Source organism: Ranitomeya variabilis, chromosome 7, assembly GCF_051348905.1.
Source record: "Ranitomeya variabilis isolate aRanVar5 chromosome 7, aRanVar5.hap1, whole genome shotgun sequence".
Taxonomy (NCBI): Eukaryota; Metazoa; Chordata; class Amphibia; order Anura; family Dendrobatidae; genus Ranitomeya; species Ranitomeya variabilis.
The window spans coordinates 108,151,313-108,171,766 of NC_135238.1; the positions used below are offsets into that span (position 1 = coordinate 108,151,313).

Genomic DNA, 20,454 nt, shown 5'->3' on the forward strand with positions numbered 1-20,454 from the left:
TCTGTGTGTGCGGGTGGGGTCTGTACGTGCCTGCCGGGGATCTGCGTGCCTGCCGGGGCTCTGTGCGTGCCTGCTGGGGCACTGTGCGGGCTGCCGGGGCACTGTGCGGGCTGCCAGCGCTCTGTGCGGGCTGCTGGGGCTCTGTGCGGGCTGCTGGGGCTCTGTGCGGCATGCCGAGGCTCTGTGCAACGTGCCGGGGCTCTGTGCAGTCTGTGCGGGGCTCTGTGCGGCGTGCCGGAGCTCTGTGCGGTGTGCCGGGGCTCTGTGCGGGACTTTGTGTGGCACACCGGGGCTCTGTGCGGCATTCTGGGGCTCTGTGCGGCATTCTGGGGCTCTGCGGGGCTCTGTGTGGCGTGCCGGGGCTCTGTGCGGCGTGCCGGGGCTCTCTGTGGGGCTTTGTGCGGCATGCTGGGGCTCTGTGCGTCGTGACGGGGCTCTGTGCGGCGTGACGGGGCTCTGTGCGGCATGCCGGGGCTCTGTGGGGCTCTGTGCGGCGTGCCGGGGCTCTGTGCGGGCTGCCGGGGGACTGTGCGTGTGTGCAGGCATCGTCCAATGGGACTACAAGTCCCATCGGACGATGCCTGCAACAGTGACAGTGATTGACACATTAGCCAATGATGGGACAGTAGTAATCCCTTCATCCGGCTAATGTATTGAATGTAAAAAAAAAAGAAAAAAATACTACATACATACAACCATACAACATTCATACTACATACATGCTACATACATGCTACATACATACAACATACATACTACATACATTCAACATACATACAACATACATACTACATACATACTATATACATACTACATACATACATAGTACATACATACAACATGCATACTACATACATACTACATACAGTACATTCATACATTACATACATACAGACATACAGTACATTAAACATAGATTTCATACTCACCATTACTTGTCACTTTGTTCCCCGAAGCCAGTGTCATCTGTAAAAAAGATTAAAATAACAAACAAACAATATACTCCCTGTCCGCAGAAATCCACGAGTGTCCCACGACGATCTCCCGTGGAGAACGGCAGCATCAGCTGATGCGACCTGTTATGATCCTAGTGGCTTAGGATCACAAATCTAACCAGCTAAGTAGAAAATAATAGGACGAGCTCTGGGGATGTGGTAACTGGACTAACCGCAAACCTGATCCTAACCGCACACACTATAGGCAGCCGTGGAACATTTCCTGAAATCCTAGACGTCTCTTCACGGCCTGAGAAACTGACTACCCCTAAAGAGAAAGTAAGACCTCACTTGCCTCAGAGAAATCCCCCAGAGATATAGAAGCCCCCCACAAATAATAACGGTGAGTTAAGAGGAAAAGACAAACGCAGAGATGAAACAGGTTAAGCAAATGAGGCCCGCTAACGCTAGATAGCAGAAAATAGCAAGGGATCTGTGCGGTCAGTAAAAAACCCTATGCAAAAATATCCACGCAGAGAATGCGAGAACCCCCACACCAACTAACGATGTGGGGGGAGCAACTCAGCACCCCAGAGCACCAGCAAGCAGGGAAATCACATATTAGCAAGCTGGACAAAAACTCATCATATACTAGGAAACATCTTGAACACAGATGAGCAAAAATAAGCAAACAGAACTTAGCTTCTCTTGGAGAGACTGATAACGGATGTAGACAGGAGCAATCAGAATAGCACTGAATACAACGGCAACAGGCAAGGAATGAAGGACCAGGTGGATTAAATAGGAAACCTAACTAGCAGATGACGAGACAGCTGATCCTGCCAGAAACCTGCAAAATAACAAAAAGAGCCACCAGGAGGAGCCCAAAGAGAGAACTCACACAGTACCACTCATGACCACAGGAGGGAGCCCGGAAACAGAGTTCACAACAGCGACCGCTCTCTAGGGGCTTCAGGAACACAATGACGGGAGGAAGGTATCCTTCCGCACTGTATTCCTCCGCCGCTGTAAAAAAATAGTCCCTAGTCTTACTTTTGGCATTGCTGTATGAGAAATTTTCCCACGCAGCAATTGCCATAAAGTAAGACTTTGTCCTAAGGTAACCTCTCAGTGATGCACTGCAGGAGCCATTGTCTCCTGTCAGTGTGTCACTGAGGGTCCTATAGAGCAGTGACATCACCCAATGTCACTGTTCTATAGGGGAGATTGTCGTGGGACACTCAATATTAATTGGACTATGGCGGACAGGTAGTATACGGTTTATTATTTTACGTTTTTTGCAGGCGCTGAAGTATTGTAAGTATGGTTAAATGAAGAATATTAAAATACTTTTTTCTAATGTGTGTGTGTTTTATTAACCCTTTCCTACTATTGGATTAATAATGGATAGGCGTCTTATTGACGCCTCTCCGTTATTAACCCGGCTTAATGTCACCTTACAATAGCAAGGTGACATTAACCCCTTATTACCCCTTATCCCACCGCTACACGGGAGTGGGAAGAGAGGGACTGAGTGCCGGAATTGGCGCATCTTACAGATGCGCCATTTCCGGGGTGGCTGCGGACTGGTATTTGTAGCCGGGGGGGGGCAAATATCCATGGCCCCTCTCTAGGCTATGGGCTTTCAGGGGTACCATCATTTCTGTCCAGGCCTATTTCATGAGACTTATTTTTTTAAAATTCTGTGGAAGCATGGTTGAAAATCAATGTCTGACTTTCATTTGTTAATTTTCATAGATGTTTTATTTATTATTACTTTTGTCAGATTCAAGATATTTCTGTGACCATTGTGGGTTTTTCTGTCATTAAAAGAGGGGTACCAACAATTTTGACCATATGTGTATAGGAAATTGTAAAACCTCTTACTATATATATATATATACACATATATATATATATAGTTAGTGTCATGGATCACTCTTCTTGCTGCCGCTAATTTGTCATGTGCTGGATCACTCTCCTTGCTGCCGCTAATTTGTCATGTGCCCGCTCTCAGCACATGACTCGGGGTTGTGCCTGCCAGGGTTAATCTATCTTCAGCATTCAACCTCTGTCCTATGCTGTAATGGGAGCATAAATCACATACCGTCCCAGACCACACACCCCCTCATACACGCTGCCACCACTCACCGAATACACGGGCGATGAGTCCCAGAAATATTACTAATAAGGCTCACACACCTTAGGTTTCTTTAGAACATACAAGGTTCAACTGTTAAAGTTCTATGCTTTAATACAAAAAGGTTCAGTGCTTACAGTAAAGAAAAAGGTATAAAAATATGGTTGTCACGGGGGTACTGGGTAGACTACAGCTGATTACCCAGGCCCCTGCAATATCAAACTAGGGAAACCCTGTCTTTCCCTCTCCCAGAGTTTACACTGAAGGTGTGCATGTCTGGGCCACCAGGCCTGACCCTGAGTTCTGTTTCAGTACTAAGCTGAAACCTCCACCCGCCACCCAGTGATAAGACCTCACCAACCCCTACAAAAAGCACAGACAGGGAAAACTAAAAAACGCACCACCCCACAGACACACAGGAAAACACTATAATGTGCACAGGGCAAAACAATACAAATATAGTAAGGAGAAATATAATGAAGGATAATACACCTCCAGATACGATATTTCCTCTCCTAGACCACCACTCCAGACCGAGATCCCCAGGCACAAGACACAAGCTATCATCGGCGATGCCCAAAGCCCAGCAAAACTATTTAAAGGCAATGGGCATGACTAAGCCTCCAACCCGAGTACCAGCCAGATTAACCCCGGACAATCTGGATCAATCTAGCCGGCGCCACTGAGCATATAGTGGACGAATGAGGAATTACCGCTGTCTGTCGGGCGCCCTAGTGTGAACAGTGTCCGACATGACAGTACTCCGCCTTCTACGAGGGACGCCAGGGCTCTCACGACTTATAGGACCCGGCTTGTCCGGATGGCGGCGGTGAAACATACTGACCAGCCGGTCCGCATGTATATCCGAGGCTGGTACCCAAGACCTCTCCTCCGGCCCATAACCACGCCAGTGTACCAGGTACTGTAACGTGCGGTGCACCACTCGAGAGTCAACCACCTTGGAGACTTCAAACTCTAAACTGCCATCCACCAAGACTGGAGGAGGCATCGGCGCCGTGTCCCCAGAACCCACCACCTTTTTTAATAACGATCTGTGGAACACGTTGTGAATCTTATATACCGTAGAGAGCTCCAATCGGTAGGCAACCGGGTTAATGATGGCGGCGACCCTAAACGGACCAATAAACCTAGGACCCAATTTAAGGGATGGTATTTTGAGTCTTATGTTTTTTGTGGACAACCACATCCAGTCACCCACACTCAGGTCCGGAACTGGTATACGTCTACTGTCAGCCACACGTTTGTACCTTGCACCCACACTCAACAGGTGCTGTTTCACTTTCCTCCAGACGGAAGACAGTTGTGCTCCTAACAGGTCCTCCTCCGGGATGCCAGAAGAGCCCCCCTGACTCAAAGTACAAAATTGAGGATGGTGCCCGTAAACACAAAAGATCAGAGACTCCCCAGAAGATTCCTGGCGGTGATTATTTATGGCAAACTCAGCCAAAGGAAGGAACGTCGACCACTCCTCCTGGTTGTCAGAAACAAAACAGCGTAAGTACTGCTCCAAATTTTGGTTCATACGCTCGGTCTGACCATTTGACTGAGGATGAAATGCCGAAGAATGCGACAACTTGATCCCCAGCCGTGAGCAAAATGCTTTCCAAAATTTTTCCACAAACTGAGTACCCCTATCAGACACGATGTCAGACGGGACCCCGTGAAGTCTGACCACCTCCTGCACAAATACCTGAGCCAGAGTCTTAGCGTTAGGCAACGAAGGCAAAGACACAAAGTGCAACATTTTTGAGAACCGATCAACAATCACCAAGATGACAGTGTTCCCAGCTGAGGAGGGCAAGTCCGTGATAAAATCCATGGAGATCTCCGTCCATGGCCTACTGGGTACCTCGAGAGGAAGTAGTGTGCCAGCAGGATGGGAGCGGGGCGTCTTAGCCCTAGCGCGCGTGGTGCATGCTGACACGTATGAGACCACGTCCTGTCGGATTTTGGGCCACCAAAACCGACGCGACACCAACTCCAAAGTACTCCAAACCCCTGGGTGACCAGCCAGGACAGCATCATGATGCTCTGCCAATATCTTTAGGCGAAGATGGAGCGGTACAAATGATTTGTTAAGGGAAGTTCTGGTGGTACTTCCTCCTGAGCCTCGGCAATCTCAGCTTCAACCTTTGTCGTGAGAGCCGAGACCACTACACCTTTTTGGAGGATAGGTACCGGTTCTTCCCGAGGTTCTCCCCCCAGAAAACACCTAGACAAAGCATCCGCCTTAGTGTTCTTAGACCCAGGTCGGTAAGTAACAAAAAAGTTGATCCGCGTGAAAAACAATGCCCAGCGAGCCTGCCTGGGGGACAGACGCTTGGCTGACTCCAAATAAAGCAAATTTTTATGGTCAGTAATAACAGTAACCTGGTGAACCGACCCCTCCAAAAAGTGTCGCCATTCCTCAAAAGCCAACTTGATAGCCAACAACTCCCTGTTGCCGATATCGTAGTTACGTTCGGCAGGCGACAGTTTCTTGGAGAAATAGGCGCATGGACGCAACTCGCTCAAGGATGAGCCTTGAGACAGCACCGCCCCCACTCCAACCTCAGACGCATCGACTTCCACGGTAAATGGTTTCGATACATCCGGTTGCACCAGAATGGGAGCTGAAGCAAAACTGTTCTTCAGAAACTCGAATGCGCGCACAGCAGGCTCAGACCAGGCGGAGAAATCGGTACCTTTTTTTGTCATGTCAGTGAGCGGTTTAGCAATGGTAGAAAAGTTTTTGATAAACTTTCTATAATAGTTAGAAAACCCAAGGAACCGCTGGAGCGCTTTTAGGTTATCAGGCCGTTCCCAACGCAGCACCGCTTTCACCTTAGCGGCGTCCATTTTAAACCCAGAAGCGGACACAATATAACCCAAGAAAGGCAACTCCTGAACCGAAAATACACATTTCTCCAATTTAGCATAGAGCTTATTCTCTCTGAGTAGCTGTAACACCTGCCTAACATGCTCTAAATGAGTATCACGGTCACATGAATAGATGAGAATGTCATCAAGGTACACAATAATGAATTTTCCCAGGACATGAGAGAACACATCATTTATGAAATGTTGAAATACAGCAGGCGCGTTTGTCAAACCAAATGGCATCACCAGATTTTCAAAATGACCCTCAGGAGTATTAAAAGCCATTTTCCACTCATCCCCTTGACGGACTCTTATAAGGTTGTACGCCCCCCTGAGGTCAAGCTTAGAGAACCAACTAGCACCAGCTACCTGATTGAACAGATCAGGTATCAGCAGCATAGGGTATGGGTCACGAACCGTAATCTGGTTTAACTCCCTGAAATCTAGACACGGGCGTAAACCGCCATCTTTCTTCTTAACGAAGAAGAACCCTGCTGCCACAGGCGAGGACGAAGGCCTGATGTGCCCTTTGCTCAGACTCTCAGAGATGTAGTCTTTTAAAGCTTGCCTTTCAGGACCAGAGATGTTAAACATCCTAGCTTTCGGCAATTTGGCCCCTGGTTTTAACCTAATAGTGCAGTCATAGGAATGATGTGGTGGCAATTCTGAACAACCCTTCTCAGAAAACACATCTGCGAAATCCAGCAGAGACTCAGGAATACTAGGAGTCACAGCGGACACACACGTGGCCAGGCAATTCTCCTGGCAGAATCCGCTCCACTGGATGATGTCCTGGGTTTTCCAGTCAATCACCAGGTTGTGCATAGCCAACCATGGAAAACCCAGAACCATTTGTGCAGGCAGATTACTGAGGACCCTACATGTAACTTGCTCCGAATGTAGGACCCCAATGTGGAGTTTAACCTCAGCCACAAACTCAGTAATCTCCCCCTGTGGGAGAGGAGCGGCATTGATGGTGACCACCCGAATAGGATGAGGCAGTTTTTCGATCCTGAAACCGGCTGTGCGCGCAAACTCCTCATCAATAAGATTAGTGGCAGAACCACTATCCACAAACACAGTGATTGGCAGCTCTCTGCCAGCGACCATAACTTTGGCAGGGAGCATGCATTGAGAAACCACAATGGAGGATATGCATACATTCAGATTGACCTCCTCCACACCCTCTGAGCTCAGCAGTTTTTCCGCCGTTGCCCTTTTCTTAGATAGCAGAGGACAAGTATTAACATAATGACCAGTTTTACCACAGCAAAAACAGGCTCTCTGCTTCCTGAGCAAAGGGGCACAATGCTTCACATGTGATACCCCTGCAATTTGCATAGGCTCCGTGGGCTCACCTGCAGCAACCTCACGTGTACCTACGCTCTCTCCCATAGGCGGCGTCTCTTGCACCCCCTGACGCAGACGGCGATCAATGCGGATAACAAGACTCATAGCGGATTCTAGAGAAGCAGGAGTCTCGTACATCAGAAGGGCTTTTTTAACCCTTCCTGAAACCCCATGAACAAACTGACTCCGCAGCGCGGGATCATTCCACTGTGTATCTACCGCCCAGCGGCGAAATTCAGAACAGTAATCCTCCGCCATACGCTCCCCCTGGCGAATAGCGCAAATTTTAGATTCTGCTAGACCCATTCTGTCAGGATCCTCATAAATGAGTCCAAGAGCAGAAAAAAAACTCTCCACTGAGTTATATGCAGCAGAATCAGATGGTAAAGAAAACGCCCATGCTTGAGGATCCCTGTTCAGTAATGACAACACCAGGCCCACACGCTGAGCCTCATTACCTGGGCAGATCGGGCGCATACGAAAATATAGTTTACAAGATTCACGAAAAGTAGCAAATTTACTGCGTTCCCCAGCAAACCTTTCAGGTAAAGGAAACTTTGGCTCAGCAACTCTGCCTGCAGATTCAGCTTGCACATTAGATACTACTAGACCCTGTTGCTGAACTGCCCCCTTCAGCTAAGTGACCTGCAGGGACAGCGCCTCCAACTGGCGGTTTATGGAAGTTGTGGGATCCATGGAATACAAAAAATATGGCCGATTATAATGTCACCGGGGTACTGGGTAGACTACAGCTGATTACTCGGGCCCCTGCAATATCCCTCAAACTAGGGAAACCTTGTCTGTCCCTCTCCCAGAGTTTACACAGAAGGTGTGCATGTCTGGGCCGCCAGGCCTGACCCTGAGTCCTGTTTCAGTACAAAGCTGAAACCTCCACCCGCCATCCAGTGATAAGACCTCTCACCAACCCCTACAGAAAGCACAGACAGGGAAAACTAAAAAATGCACCACGCCGCAGGCACACAGGAAAACACTATAATGTGCACAGGGCAAAACAATACAAATATAGGAAGGAGAAATATAACGAAGGATAATACACCACCAGATACGATATTTCCTCTCCTAGACCACCACTCTAGACCGAGATCACCAGGCACAAGACACAAGCTATAATCGGTGACGCCCAAAGCCCAACAAAACTATTGAAAGTCAATGGGCGTGACTAAGCCTCCAACCCGAGTACCAGCCAGATTAACCCCGGACAATCTGGATCAATCTAGCCGGCGCCACTGAGCATATAGTGGACGAATGAGGAATTACCGCTGTCCGTCGGACGCCCTAGTGTAAACAGCGTCCGACATGACAATGGTAATAAAAAGACATACAACTATGCAAAACTCGGCGTAGTGACCTGCTGTACACAACCAAGAGAAAGAAGTCGAGTACCAATGATGACATGATTAGATTCATTGGTACATACAATCATGAATGGCAAAACATCAGGGGTATTCTGAATAAGCACTGGTCTATTTTGAAGACAGAGCCCGCCCGGGGGACCAGTTTGGGAGATTTTCCTGCCATGACCGCCAGGAGAGTGCCTAACTTAGGCAATCTTCTGGTCAGGAGCCATTACGTTCCACCTATTAAAAAGATTTTTGGCACTCGGGGTCCCCTCCTGGGTTGTTTTCAGTGTGGCCACTGCCTGGCCTGTGCGAATGTCGAACGCATCTCTACTTTTGACACATCAGATGGCCTTAAGCGGTTTCCGATCAGACAGCACATTACTTGTGGTACAAGTAATGTCGTGTATTACGCCACATGTGCCTGTCCCCGTATATATATATATATAGGCCTCACATCAAGGGAGCTCAGAATTAGGGTGCGTGAACATGTCCGGGACATTCGCACGGCTGGGACGGTGGTCGATCCCTCTGAGCTGAAGACTATCCCGCGTCATTTTAGGACCTTCCACAACTATGACACGGGGTCTCTTCGGGTCAGGGGGATCGAAAGTCTTCACCTGGGGGTGAGGGGTGGAAATTACAAAAAACTCTTAGCCCAACGAGAGGCGAACTGGATAGTTTGCCTCAACACTATGGTACCTAATGGGCTCAATGAGGCACTGAGTTTCTCGTCCTTTTTATAGTATATAGATCATATTCTGGGGCTCATTAGGTCGTCCCTTTTCCTGCCATCATTGTGTACCCCTTGGATCATAGAATCGGATCCTAGTATTGCTCTTTATGTTTTTAACTTTTATTTTTTCATTACTTTTTTAGTTTTATGGATTGGTGCAAGGATCAGAGTATCCTATATATACCTTGATGTGTCTCCAGCTGGACCCTAAAGTCTCCTATATGTGTGCCTGATACAATGGCATTTCCTCCTCCAATATCTAAGATGCGTACATCATTTGATGAGAAGAGTATTCCCTCTAGGAGGAGCGGAAAAAGAACAAGAACGATGGACGCTTTTTTTTTATTTGTTTATGCCTATACATTTTGTATTGGTGGCGATATGTTATGGAGAGCTGTGTGGGTTAATCCTACCCAGCTGTGCGCGTGCGCACTGTTGATGCGGCGGCTCCTCCTCCCGCCTCGGCGTCTCTAAGCTTTCTGCAGCTGCGCAGTGAATTCACATTCCTGCGCATGCGCAGTTGCGCTTGACGCCGACGGCCGGTGCAGGACCTGTGGCTCACAGTGCGCACACGCCGCATAAGCTGGAGTTATTGGCCGGTTCACAACATGTGACCGGCCCCACAATTACCACCAATGGGATATAAAAGGTCCTTGCAGGGATATAGAGCTATCCCCTTGACAAAGCTGATATACCAATAGGCGAAACGTGCGTTGGGGCGCTCTTGGATGCGATCTGGTGCAACCTCCCCCACTAATTTTTGGTAAGTGTCGCTCCTGTTATGCTTTTGCATACTTAGACCACTTGGTCCTAATAGATATATACTGCATTTGGAGCATACTTTTACCTTTTTATGTATTGTGTACTATTGGGGCATAGGTGGCGCTGTTGATCTGGTACATCATCCGGTTTTATTATACTTTTTGGAATATATTTATATCACTTGATGTGTTTGTAATAAAGTTTATTCTTTTAAACCCTAAGTACTCCTGTTTCCTCCGATTTTGTATGCTTATATGGAGTGGGGTAACTTTGTTCCTCGCGGCGTAACTTTACGCATGATTTAAAGTACAATGTGGTTGTCTGGTATCTTGTTTAAACTATGCAAAACATTATAAAATAAACAGGGGAAAACTTACAGAAATAGCTAACTTGTAGTCTGCTTCTGCTCCCTGAGGGTAGGATGAATATAGACTGGATCACATCAGCTTCCCAGGCTGCCCTCACATGTGAACAATTTTGAATGTATACAACCCAAATTTATAGAGTCACCCTGGAGGTCAGATTTCTAGACCAGCCCCTTAAGTGGATATTCTAATTGCTTGTTTTTGATTGGACCACGGCCACGCCCCCAATGAATATATTATTTTCTCTGAGATTCTTTGTGTAAAGCTTCCCACAGGTTGTAATTGACATCTCTCTTCAAAGAGCTAGGAGGTGTCAAATGTTCCCTTTCTTCTTGGTTCCCAGCACAACCCCCTGGTGAGATTGGAGACAGAAGTCTGCTGTCTCAGGAAAATACATATTAACAGCGGGGTGAGACCTGCAGCCTTCAGGACAGATGTTCAATTATTACTAATCACACAACAAACCTATACATAGTTCACTGCACACATATATTTTTATACATATTTCACTACATTATATATACAGTATAGATATATATATATATATATATTAGGCCATTTATGTGGATTAACCTAAATAAAATGGGAATGGTTGGTGATATCAACTTCCTGTTGGTGACAGATTAGTATATGGAAGGGGGAAAACTTTTCAAGATGGGTGGTGACAATGGCTTCCATTTTCAAGTTGGCCATTTTGGATCCAACTTTATAAATGGCCCACCCAGGTGTATCCATATAAATGGCCCACCCTGTATATATACAGTCATGGCCAAAAGTATTGACACCCCTGCAATTCTGTCAGATAATACTCAGTTTCTTCCTGAAAATGATTGCAATCACAAATTTGTTGTTATTATTATCTTCATTTAATTTGTCTTAAATGAAAAACCACAAAAGAGAATGAAGCAAAAATCTAAACATTGATCATTTCACACAAAACTCCAAAAATGGGCCAGACAAAAGTATTGGCACCTCCAGCCTAAAACTTGGTTGACCAACCGCTTCCGGTAACATCAATGAGTTTCTTACAATGCTCTGCTGGAATTTTAGACCATTCTTCTTTGGCAAACTGCTCCAGGTCCCTGATATTTGAAGGGTGCCGTCTCCAAACTGCCATTTTTAGATCTCTCCATAGGTGTTCTATGGGATTCAGGTCTGGACTCATTGCTGGCCACCTTAGAAGTCTCCAGTGCTTTCTCTCAAACCATTTTCTAGTGCTTTTTAAAGTGTGTTTTGGGTCATTGTCCTGCTGGAAGACCCATGACCTCTGAGGGAGACCCAGCTTTCTCACATTGGTCCTTAGATAATGCTGCAAAATTTGTTGGTAGTCTTCAGACTTCATAATGCCATGCACACGGTCAAGCAGTCCAGTGCCAGAGGCAGCAAAGCAACCCCAAAACATCAGGGAACCTCCGCCATGTTTGTCTGTAGGGACCGTGTTCTTTTCTTTGAATGCCTCTTTTTTTCTCCTGTAAACTCTATGTTGATGCCTTTGCCCAAAATGCTCTACTTTTGTCTCATCTGACCAGAGAACATTCTTCCAAAATGTTTTAGGCTTTTTCAGGTAAGTTTTGGCAAACTCCAGCCTGGCTTTTTTATGTCTCGGGGTAAGAAGTGGGGTCTTCCTGGGTTTCCTACTATACAGTCCCTTTTCATTCAGACGCCGATGGATAGTACGGGTTGACACTGTTGTGCCCTCGGACTGCAGGGCAGCTTGCACTTGTTTGGATGTTAGTCGAGGTTCTTTATCCAACATCCGCACAATCTTGCGTTGAAATCTCTTGTCAATTTTTCTTTTCCATCCACATCTAGGGAGGTTAGCCACAGTGCCATGGGCTTTAAACTTCTTGATGACACTGCGCACTGTAGACACAGGAACATTCAGGTCTTTGGAGATGGACTTGTAGCCTTGAGATTGATCATGCTTCCTCACAATTTGGTTTCTCAAGTCCTCAGACAGTTCTTTGGTCTTCTTCCTTTTCTCCATGCTCAATGTGGTACACACAAGGACACAGGACAGAGGTTGAGTCAATTTTAATCCATGTCAACTGGCTGCAAGTGTGATTTAGTTATTGCCAACACCTGTTAGGTGCCACAGGTAAGTTACAGGTGCTGTTAATTACACAAATTAGAGAAGCAGCACATGATTTTTCAAACGGTGCCAATACTTTTGTCCACCCTCTTTTTTATGTTTGGTGTGGAATTATATCCAATTTGGCTTTAGGACAATTCTCTTTTGTGTTTTTTCATTTAAGACAAATTAAATGAAGATAATAATACCAAAGAATTTGTGTTTGCAATCATTTTCAGGAAGAAATTAAGTATTATCTGACAGAATTGCAGGGGAGTCAATACTTTTGGCCATGACTGTAATATATATATATATATGTATATATATATATATATATATATATATATATATATAATCTCAATATAAAAAAATAATTAACCCGATCGCTAAAAAGCGTAACGAGAAAAAAATTCAGAACGCCAGAATTATGTTTTAAAATGCAATAACGGACGATCACAAAATCGTATCTGCACCAAAATGCTATAATTAAAAGCGTCAGCTCAGCACGCAAAAAATAATCCCTCACCCAACCCGAGATCACGAAAAATGGAGATGCTACGGATCTCGGAATACGACCCAATTTTTTATTTTTTTTTAAGCAAAGTTTGGATTTTTTTTTTCTCCACTTACAGGGCCACTGTCACCCCCCTCCAGCCGTTATAAACTAAAAGAGCCACCTTGTGCAGCAGTAATGCTGCATTCTAACAAGGTGGCTCTTTTAGTTTTAGGTTCAAGTATACCCCCAAAAAAGCGATTTGATACTTAGCCATAATTGGTGTCTCTAGCCACGTAGGCTGCTCCTCCCTCCCCAGCTTGGCCAGATCCGCTGCCGTCACTCACATCTTCTTGGTCTTTCTGCGCCGCCCCCTCAGCGCTGTTTACATTTTCAAACCGGCGCCTGCGCTGTGTAGTACTGTTCTGCGCAGACGCAGTAAGCTCTGGCCGTCTGCCGTCCCAGCCCCGCACTGTGTTATGCATTATGCACAGTGCGGGGCTGGGATTCCAAAGGTGGGGGCCGCACTGCCCATGCAGGCGCAGTGTGAAAGCCTGGCTTGTTATGGGTCTGGGAAGAAGGAGAGCAAAAAATAGAAACGCAAAAACGAAAAAGGCCTCCGTCATGAAGAGGCCTATCAAAATATAAAATTAAGCAACCAAAATGGTAACGGCATAAGGAGAAAAACATGAAATGCCAGAATTGTTTTGTTGATTGATGCATCTTCTTAAAATATTGTAGTAAACAAGAGCTGAAAAGTCACGTGTATTCAAGAAAGGTATCCATAAAAATGTCTGCTTGCCATGCTAATAGAAAGCAAGTCCTCAAATAGCTCTATCAATAGAAAAGTAAAACTGTTGTCAGATATCAAAATATACAGCACAAAGCAATTTTCATTTTACAGAGTTCCGAATATTTTTCACCACTAAAGTCAAAGAACATTATAAAAACTATACATGTTTGGCATCACTACAATCATACGTATATTACTGTAGAGAATCATTTTGTAACGTCATTTTCACCGCACAGTGAATACAATCAAAAGAAAACCCAATGATCAATGGCAGAATCACAGTTTTTTCACAGTTTTCAAACAAATGTTCTCCATGATTTACAGTACATTTAATAGTAAAATAAGTAGTGTCATTCAAAAATACAACTTGCTCCGCAAATGTCCAGTCCTCATGGTTATGTTTTTGGAAAAATAAAAAATAATGAAAACACAAATCTTCCAACCATGAAGAGGTTAAGCAGGCAAAATAATATATTTTTGTTTGTTTTACAGATGGATTCCTACAACAGCTAAACAATCTTCAATACCATCTTGAAAAAAGTCAGCGCTGCAAATATCATTAAATCATCAGTTAAAATAAAATATCGAAATTAATAATATGCTTCTTGCTAATGTTCTTTGATATGTGTGTTAACAATGTACTTCACATATTAGATAAGTAGCATTTGTTAATAACTTACATCTAGTCATTGTGAAATGTCCATTAAAAAATAAATATAACCTTTGTTGCAACTCATTTACTTGTAATTTCTTGCAAATTAGCCGATGTTCCAAACAGAATAAAAATGCAAATTTTTAATTTGCTTTAATATCTATTGAACAGATATTAAAACAAATAAACAACTTTGCAAATATTATTCAGTAAAAAAAATATATAATTTTGTTCCTATGTGCAACTGTTGTCCATGATTCATATTTTCTGGTATTTGAGTACTGTAACATGAAGGGCTAAAACCACACTGTAGGATCCCATACAGGTACGGTCACAGGTTTATCGTGACAGAGAGGAGCCAGAAGACCACAGCATCTGATTTTTCTACTCTTGCATTGGCTAGAAGCAATTCACATTCGTACTAAACTGTGTAAACTTCTTTGGGCAGTGCAGGGGTTAATCTGCTCTGTTGAGAGCTCCTAGAGCTAAGGCTCTCAGCTGTGCATTGTTAGCCACTCCCATCTCCTATACAATCTGGGTCCTGGCTAGCACTCATTGTCAGAGAGGTCTTTTGCTGCATGGCTGGAGGTTGTTGTTGGTAGTTATTTGAGTAGGTGGGTAGTGGATTTATCTGAGACTATTGCTAGGTTTTGAGTGTGTGATAATTCCCTTTCTTCTCCTACTTTGGTTTAACCCCATCCTCCACTCCCCGATGCATACCTCTGTTATATACTGTATGTGTGCATCTTTACAGTACAGACCAAAAGTTTGGACACACCTCATTTAAAGATTTTTCTTTATTTTCATGACTGTGAAAATTGTACATTCAGACTGAAGGCATCAAAACTATGAATTAACACATGTGGAATTATATACTTAACAAAAAAGTGTGAAACAACTGAAATTAGGTCTTTTATTCTAGGTTTTTCAAAGTAGCCACCTTTTGCTTTGATGACTGCTTTGCACACTCTTGGCATTCTCTTGATGAGCTTCAAGAGGTAGTCACTGGCAATGGTTTTCACCTCACAGGTGTGCCCTGTCAAGTTTAATAAGTGGGATTTCTTGCCTTAAATGGGGTTGGGACCATCAGTTGTGTTGTGCAGAAGTCTGGTGGATACACAGCTGATAGTCCTACTGAATAGACTGTTAGAATTTGTATTATGGCAAGAAAAAAACAGCTGAGTAAAGAAAAACGAATGGCCATCATTGTTAGGGATAGTGGAATGCACCGAGTATAGGAAGGAAACAACAAGGTGCGTTTGCAGCCCGGGGTCCACTGTGCAGAGATATCTGCTGCAAAGTAATTGGCGGCACTATATGGCGGTATAAGCGAACTCTGTTAATTTCACAGAATCGCAAAGATATGAAAACGCTGTGCCCTGTTAACCTCACAGAGGATCACAGCTACCTAACTGAGCAAAGCAAAGAATAATCATGCAGTCAGCATAGCACACAAACAACTCACCGGAGGTGCCGGTATTCTAGGGGCTTTTTTCAGCTGGGCCCTGAATCCAAGCATACAAAACTCCTCACAGGAGGTGCCGGTATTCTAGGGGCTTATTTCAGCCAACCCTGACCACCTGCAGAAATTACCACCAAGTAGCAAAGCTTATAACATAGGTTGATACTACCTTTTATAGCTGCAGCAGACAAGGACCTTCCTAGTGGTCCAATGGGAGCTGCTACAGGGCCTGGGCATGTGACCCCTGACCTCCAATGAGAGGTCCTCCCGTGGGCATGCTCAGTGTGTGCAAAGCAGGACTTAGTCACTGAAAAGCCTGCTCGCCACTGACCAGTGCAGGCTACAACAGCAGAGCCTGGAAAGGCAGCAGTAACCCTTTGCACAGTATCAGACTGAATGAGACACTGGGACCGACATCTCCGCTGAGCAGGCTCCACTGTGGCTGATGTAGAATGGGAGACCGCAGCAGACATGGTTCGAGATTCCCCCTGTGCAGCGGCGAGAACTCGACTCCGAACAATCAGAAATGAAGGTCAGTCAGTCTGAAAAATTGGAAAAACTTTGAAAATGTCCCCAAGTGCAGTGGCAAAAACTATCAAGCGTCACAAAGAAACTGACTCACATGAGAACCTCCCCAGGAAAGGAAGACCAAGAGTCACCTCTGCTTCTGAGGATAAGTTTATCCAAGTCACCAGCCTCAGAAAACACAGGTTAACAGCAGCTCAGATTAGAGACCAGGTCAATGCAGCAGAAACATCTCTACAACAACTGTTAAGAGGAGACTTTGTGCAGCAGGCCTTCATGGTAAAATAGCTGCTAGGAAACCACTGCTAAGGACAGGCAACAAGCAGAAGAGACTTGTGTGAGCTAAAGAACACAAGGAATGGACATTAGACCAGTGGAAATCTGTGCTTTGGGCTGATGAGTCCAAATTTGAGATCTTTGGTTCCACCATGGTTCCAACCACCGTGTCTTTGTGCAACGCAGGAAAGGTGAACGGATGGACTCTACATGCTTGATTCCCACCGTGAAGCATGGAGGAGGTGTGATGGTGTGGGGGTGCTTTGCTGGTGACACTGTTGGGGATTTATTCAAAATTGAAGGCATACTGAACCAGCATGGCTACCACTGCATCTTGCAGTGGCATGCTATTCCATCCAGTTTGCGTTTAGTTGGACCATCATTTATTTTTTAACAAGACAATGACCCCAAACACACCTCCAGGCTGTGTTAGGGCTATTTGACCAAGAGGGAGAGTGATGGGGTGCTACGCCACATGACCTGGCCTTCACAGTCACCAGACCTGAACCCAATCGAGATGGTTGGTGAGCTGGACCGCAGAGTGAAGGCAAAAGGGCCAACAAGTGCTAAGCATCGCTGGGAACTCCTTCAAGATTGTTGGAAGACCTTTCCTGGTGATGACCTCTTGAAGCTCATCAAGAGAATGACAAGAGTGTGCAAAGCAGTCATCAAAGCAAAAGGTGGCTACTTTGAAGAACCTAGAATATAAGACATAATTTCAGTTGTTTCACACTTTTTTGTTAAGTATATAATTCCACATGTGTTCATTCATAGTATTGATGCCTTCAGTGTGAATGTATAATTTTCATAGTCATGAAAATCTTTAAATGAGAAGGTGTGTCCAAACTTTTGGTCTGTACTGTACATATTTGGTATTTTTCATTACCCTTGTTGGTATTAGTGTTAGTCTGGTTGGTGAATTACAGTACACTACGAGTCCCCTCTTCCCTGGGTGGGGGAATGGTAAAGACTGAGGGCGGATTCAGGATCTAAGGCAAGGTATGCGGCCCCGGTATCTTGACCATCAGTGTTAGGTACAGGGAAGAAGGCCCTGGTTTCGGGACACCTAACTGACTTGTGGCATTAGCTCTGACCTAAACCATTTTTTGATCCATTATGGATCCTATCACTGCTCTGACAAGTCAACTGCAGCAGCTCAGTCTGGAGGTGGCAGATCTATGCACTGTCGTTTTGCAGCACCCTAACACATCATATTTGTGTACCATGACTCCCAGGCAACCATTTGTGGAGCCCAAGATCACTTTGCCTGATGGGTTCTCTGGGGGGTGACAAGTTTGTTGTTTTCAGGGAGGCCTGTAAACTATACTGCAGGTTACGTCTTTGTTCCTCAGGAACCGAGGAGCAATGGGTGGGGGTAATAATCTCACTCCTTCAGGGTGACCCCCAAGAATGGGTATTCTCTCTCCCGTCTGACTTGTAATCGCTCCAGACAGTGGAGGAATTTCTTCTGGCACTGGGTAATACTGTATATATGACGACCCTTACTGCGTCTCCCTGGCTGTAAAGCCCTCGACTCTAGATAATGAGAATTCATTGCACACTCTTGGGCTTATGTTGAAAAAGTTTTATTCAAGTCCGTGAGCATAGAATGGGAGCAGGTAAAATGGTGGTACAGAAAGTCGACTAAAAATTCTAACAGACGTTTCGACCCATCTCGAGTCTTAATCATTATGTCGCTGCAAGAGAAAATACCACATGTGAGAATTTAAACAAGTAGCATGAGACAGACAGTATGCAACTTGGAAAATTATAAAGAAATAAAAGAACATTGCTCAAGGATGTTGGTCAAGACATGATGTAACCGAGCAAAAATCAACATAAAGGTTATGAATTAAAATAAGTGGAAGTGGATTAGTAGGTGTCCGCTCTTGTGGTAGTTGTGGAAGTATCTATCTCAAGGGTTAGTCAAAAATAATGTGCAAGAAAAAAGGGGGGGTGGAGGTGGGAGGGGAAAATAACATTCCTAAAATGAGGTGTTTGAAAACTAAAAATTAAAAAAATACTAGTAGTATGTTGTATAGAGTGAGTGTCTAGGTAGCATACAAGGCCAACAGGTGTATACATGGTTGTGGACAGAGACAAACTACAGTCAGTATCGATTGTTTACCTGTTTTCTGAAGGTAACTTGCTCTGCTATCATATTAGTGTTAAGGAAAGGGGAAGGATTTTCCTGTGGGATCCACAATGAGGGGGAGAGGAGTGTTAATAAACAAGAACCTGCTGGCTGTAGAATAAGTCACCCTTATATGTAAGCTGAGTAACTGAATGGTGGTGAAGAACGGTTGCTGGGTGACCTGCTGTGGGGATAGAAGGTAAGCAGGGGGTTAGAAGTATAAAGAATTGTAAGTTATCCCAGGTTCAGCGATGGCGCAGGGTATGGATTACCTGATCTGGAGAGCTTGGATGCACTGCTGGCGTGGTCATGGACGACTGTGTGAATGCATAAATAGCGGTAAGTACTGCTAAACCAGAAGTGCATCATCCGGTCCGGACTGGAAGTGATGCAGCGCCACTGAGAGAAGTGCAACTACGCATGCCTGCCAGTTGCTATGGAAGCGCTGATGCTTCCATGTGAATGTCGATGTGGCCAATGGGGTACCGCAGGTGTCGGTGTTGGGACCTATTCTCGTTAACATATTTATTAACGATCTGGTAGAAGGTTTAAACAGTACAATATCGATATTTGCAGATGATACAACAAACTGTAAGGGTATGTTTCCACAGTCAGGATTGCATCTGGATTTGACGCAGGTAAAATCTGCACCAAATCTGCACCTGAGGTCACTGGCAGGTCACCCGCGTTTTTGATGCATTTTTTATATGCGTTTTTTCCACATGCGCTTTTTATGCAGTTTTTCACTGCATGCGTTTTTTGTCACTTTAAATAAAGCTAATTGAAAGTTGGCTTCTGGGAAGGAAAAAAAAATCTATCTATCTATCTAACACAGACAAATATTCAATATAGATTATACTTCTCAAAAATATTTTTTTTTAAAAATGTTTTTCATAACACTTACAGTAATAGATGAAATGAAGGTTCTTCGCGCATAAATTGGCCAATTCATGTGTGCCCATCAATCACGGCAATGTGACCTCCCTCTGATGGGTCCTACTCTACCGTACATGCCACTTTTGGGCCACGAGCCTACAACTATGGACAAAACATGTCACTCTAGGGCTAAGGCTACAATTTATGGGCAGGTAGAGCTTATTACGGCCACCTGCAAGGTCAATGGCAGGAGTGCAAGATCAGCCTAGAGGCAGCCAGCCAGCCAGACAAAATAGAGAAAAAAAACCAACCAGCACTCCTAATGTGATCACGTGCACGCTGCAAACTGCATCATATAGATAAAAAAGAACACAGCAGCACATGTGCATGAATCTAGGCCATGTGAAAACACAGACAAATATTCAATATAGATTATACTTCTCAAAAATATTTTTTCAAAAATTTTTTCACAAAATTTCTTTTTCATGAAACTTACAGTAATAGATGAAATGAAGGTTCTTAGCGCATAAATTGGCCAATTCATGTGTGCCCATCAATCTATCTATCTATCTATCTATCTATCTATCTATCGCTATATCTATTGTATCTATCTATCTATCTCCTATATATCTATCTATAGCTATAT

General features: G+C 44.7%; 1 protein-coding gene across 3 annotated transcripts in view; it reads left to right on the top strand.

Annotated features, from left to right (window-relative positions):
- The window catches only part of STAT1 (signal transducer and activator of transcription 1), a 2,295,457-nt gene that overhangs the window by 1,551,837 nt on the left and 723,166 nt on the right, over positions 1-20,454 (top strand). Inside the window, exon 24 of one of the 3 annotated variants that reach the window (XM_077275646.1) lies at positions 14,376-14,615. The exons of 1 other annotated variant lie outside the window; for it this stretch is intronic. In XM_077275646.1, coding sequence (XP_077131761.1) covers positions 14,376-14,396 — 21 coding nt within the window. In that variant the 3' untranslated portion in view covers positions 14,397-14,615. Of the gene's footprint in view, positions 1-9,542; positions 10,760-14,375; positions 14,616-20,454 lie in introns of those variants that run through there. One more of the 3 variants, XM_077275644.1, reaches the window with a different exon arrangement.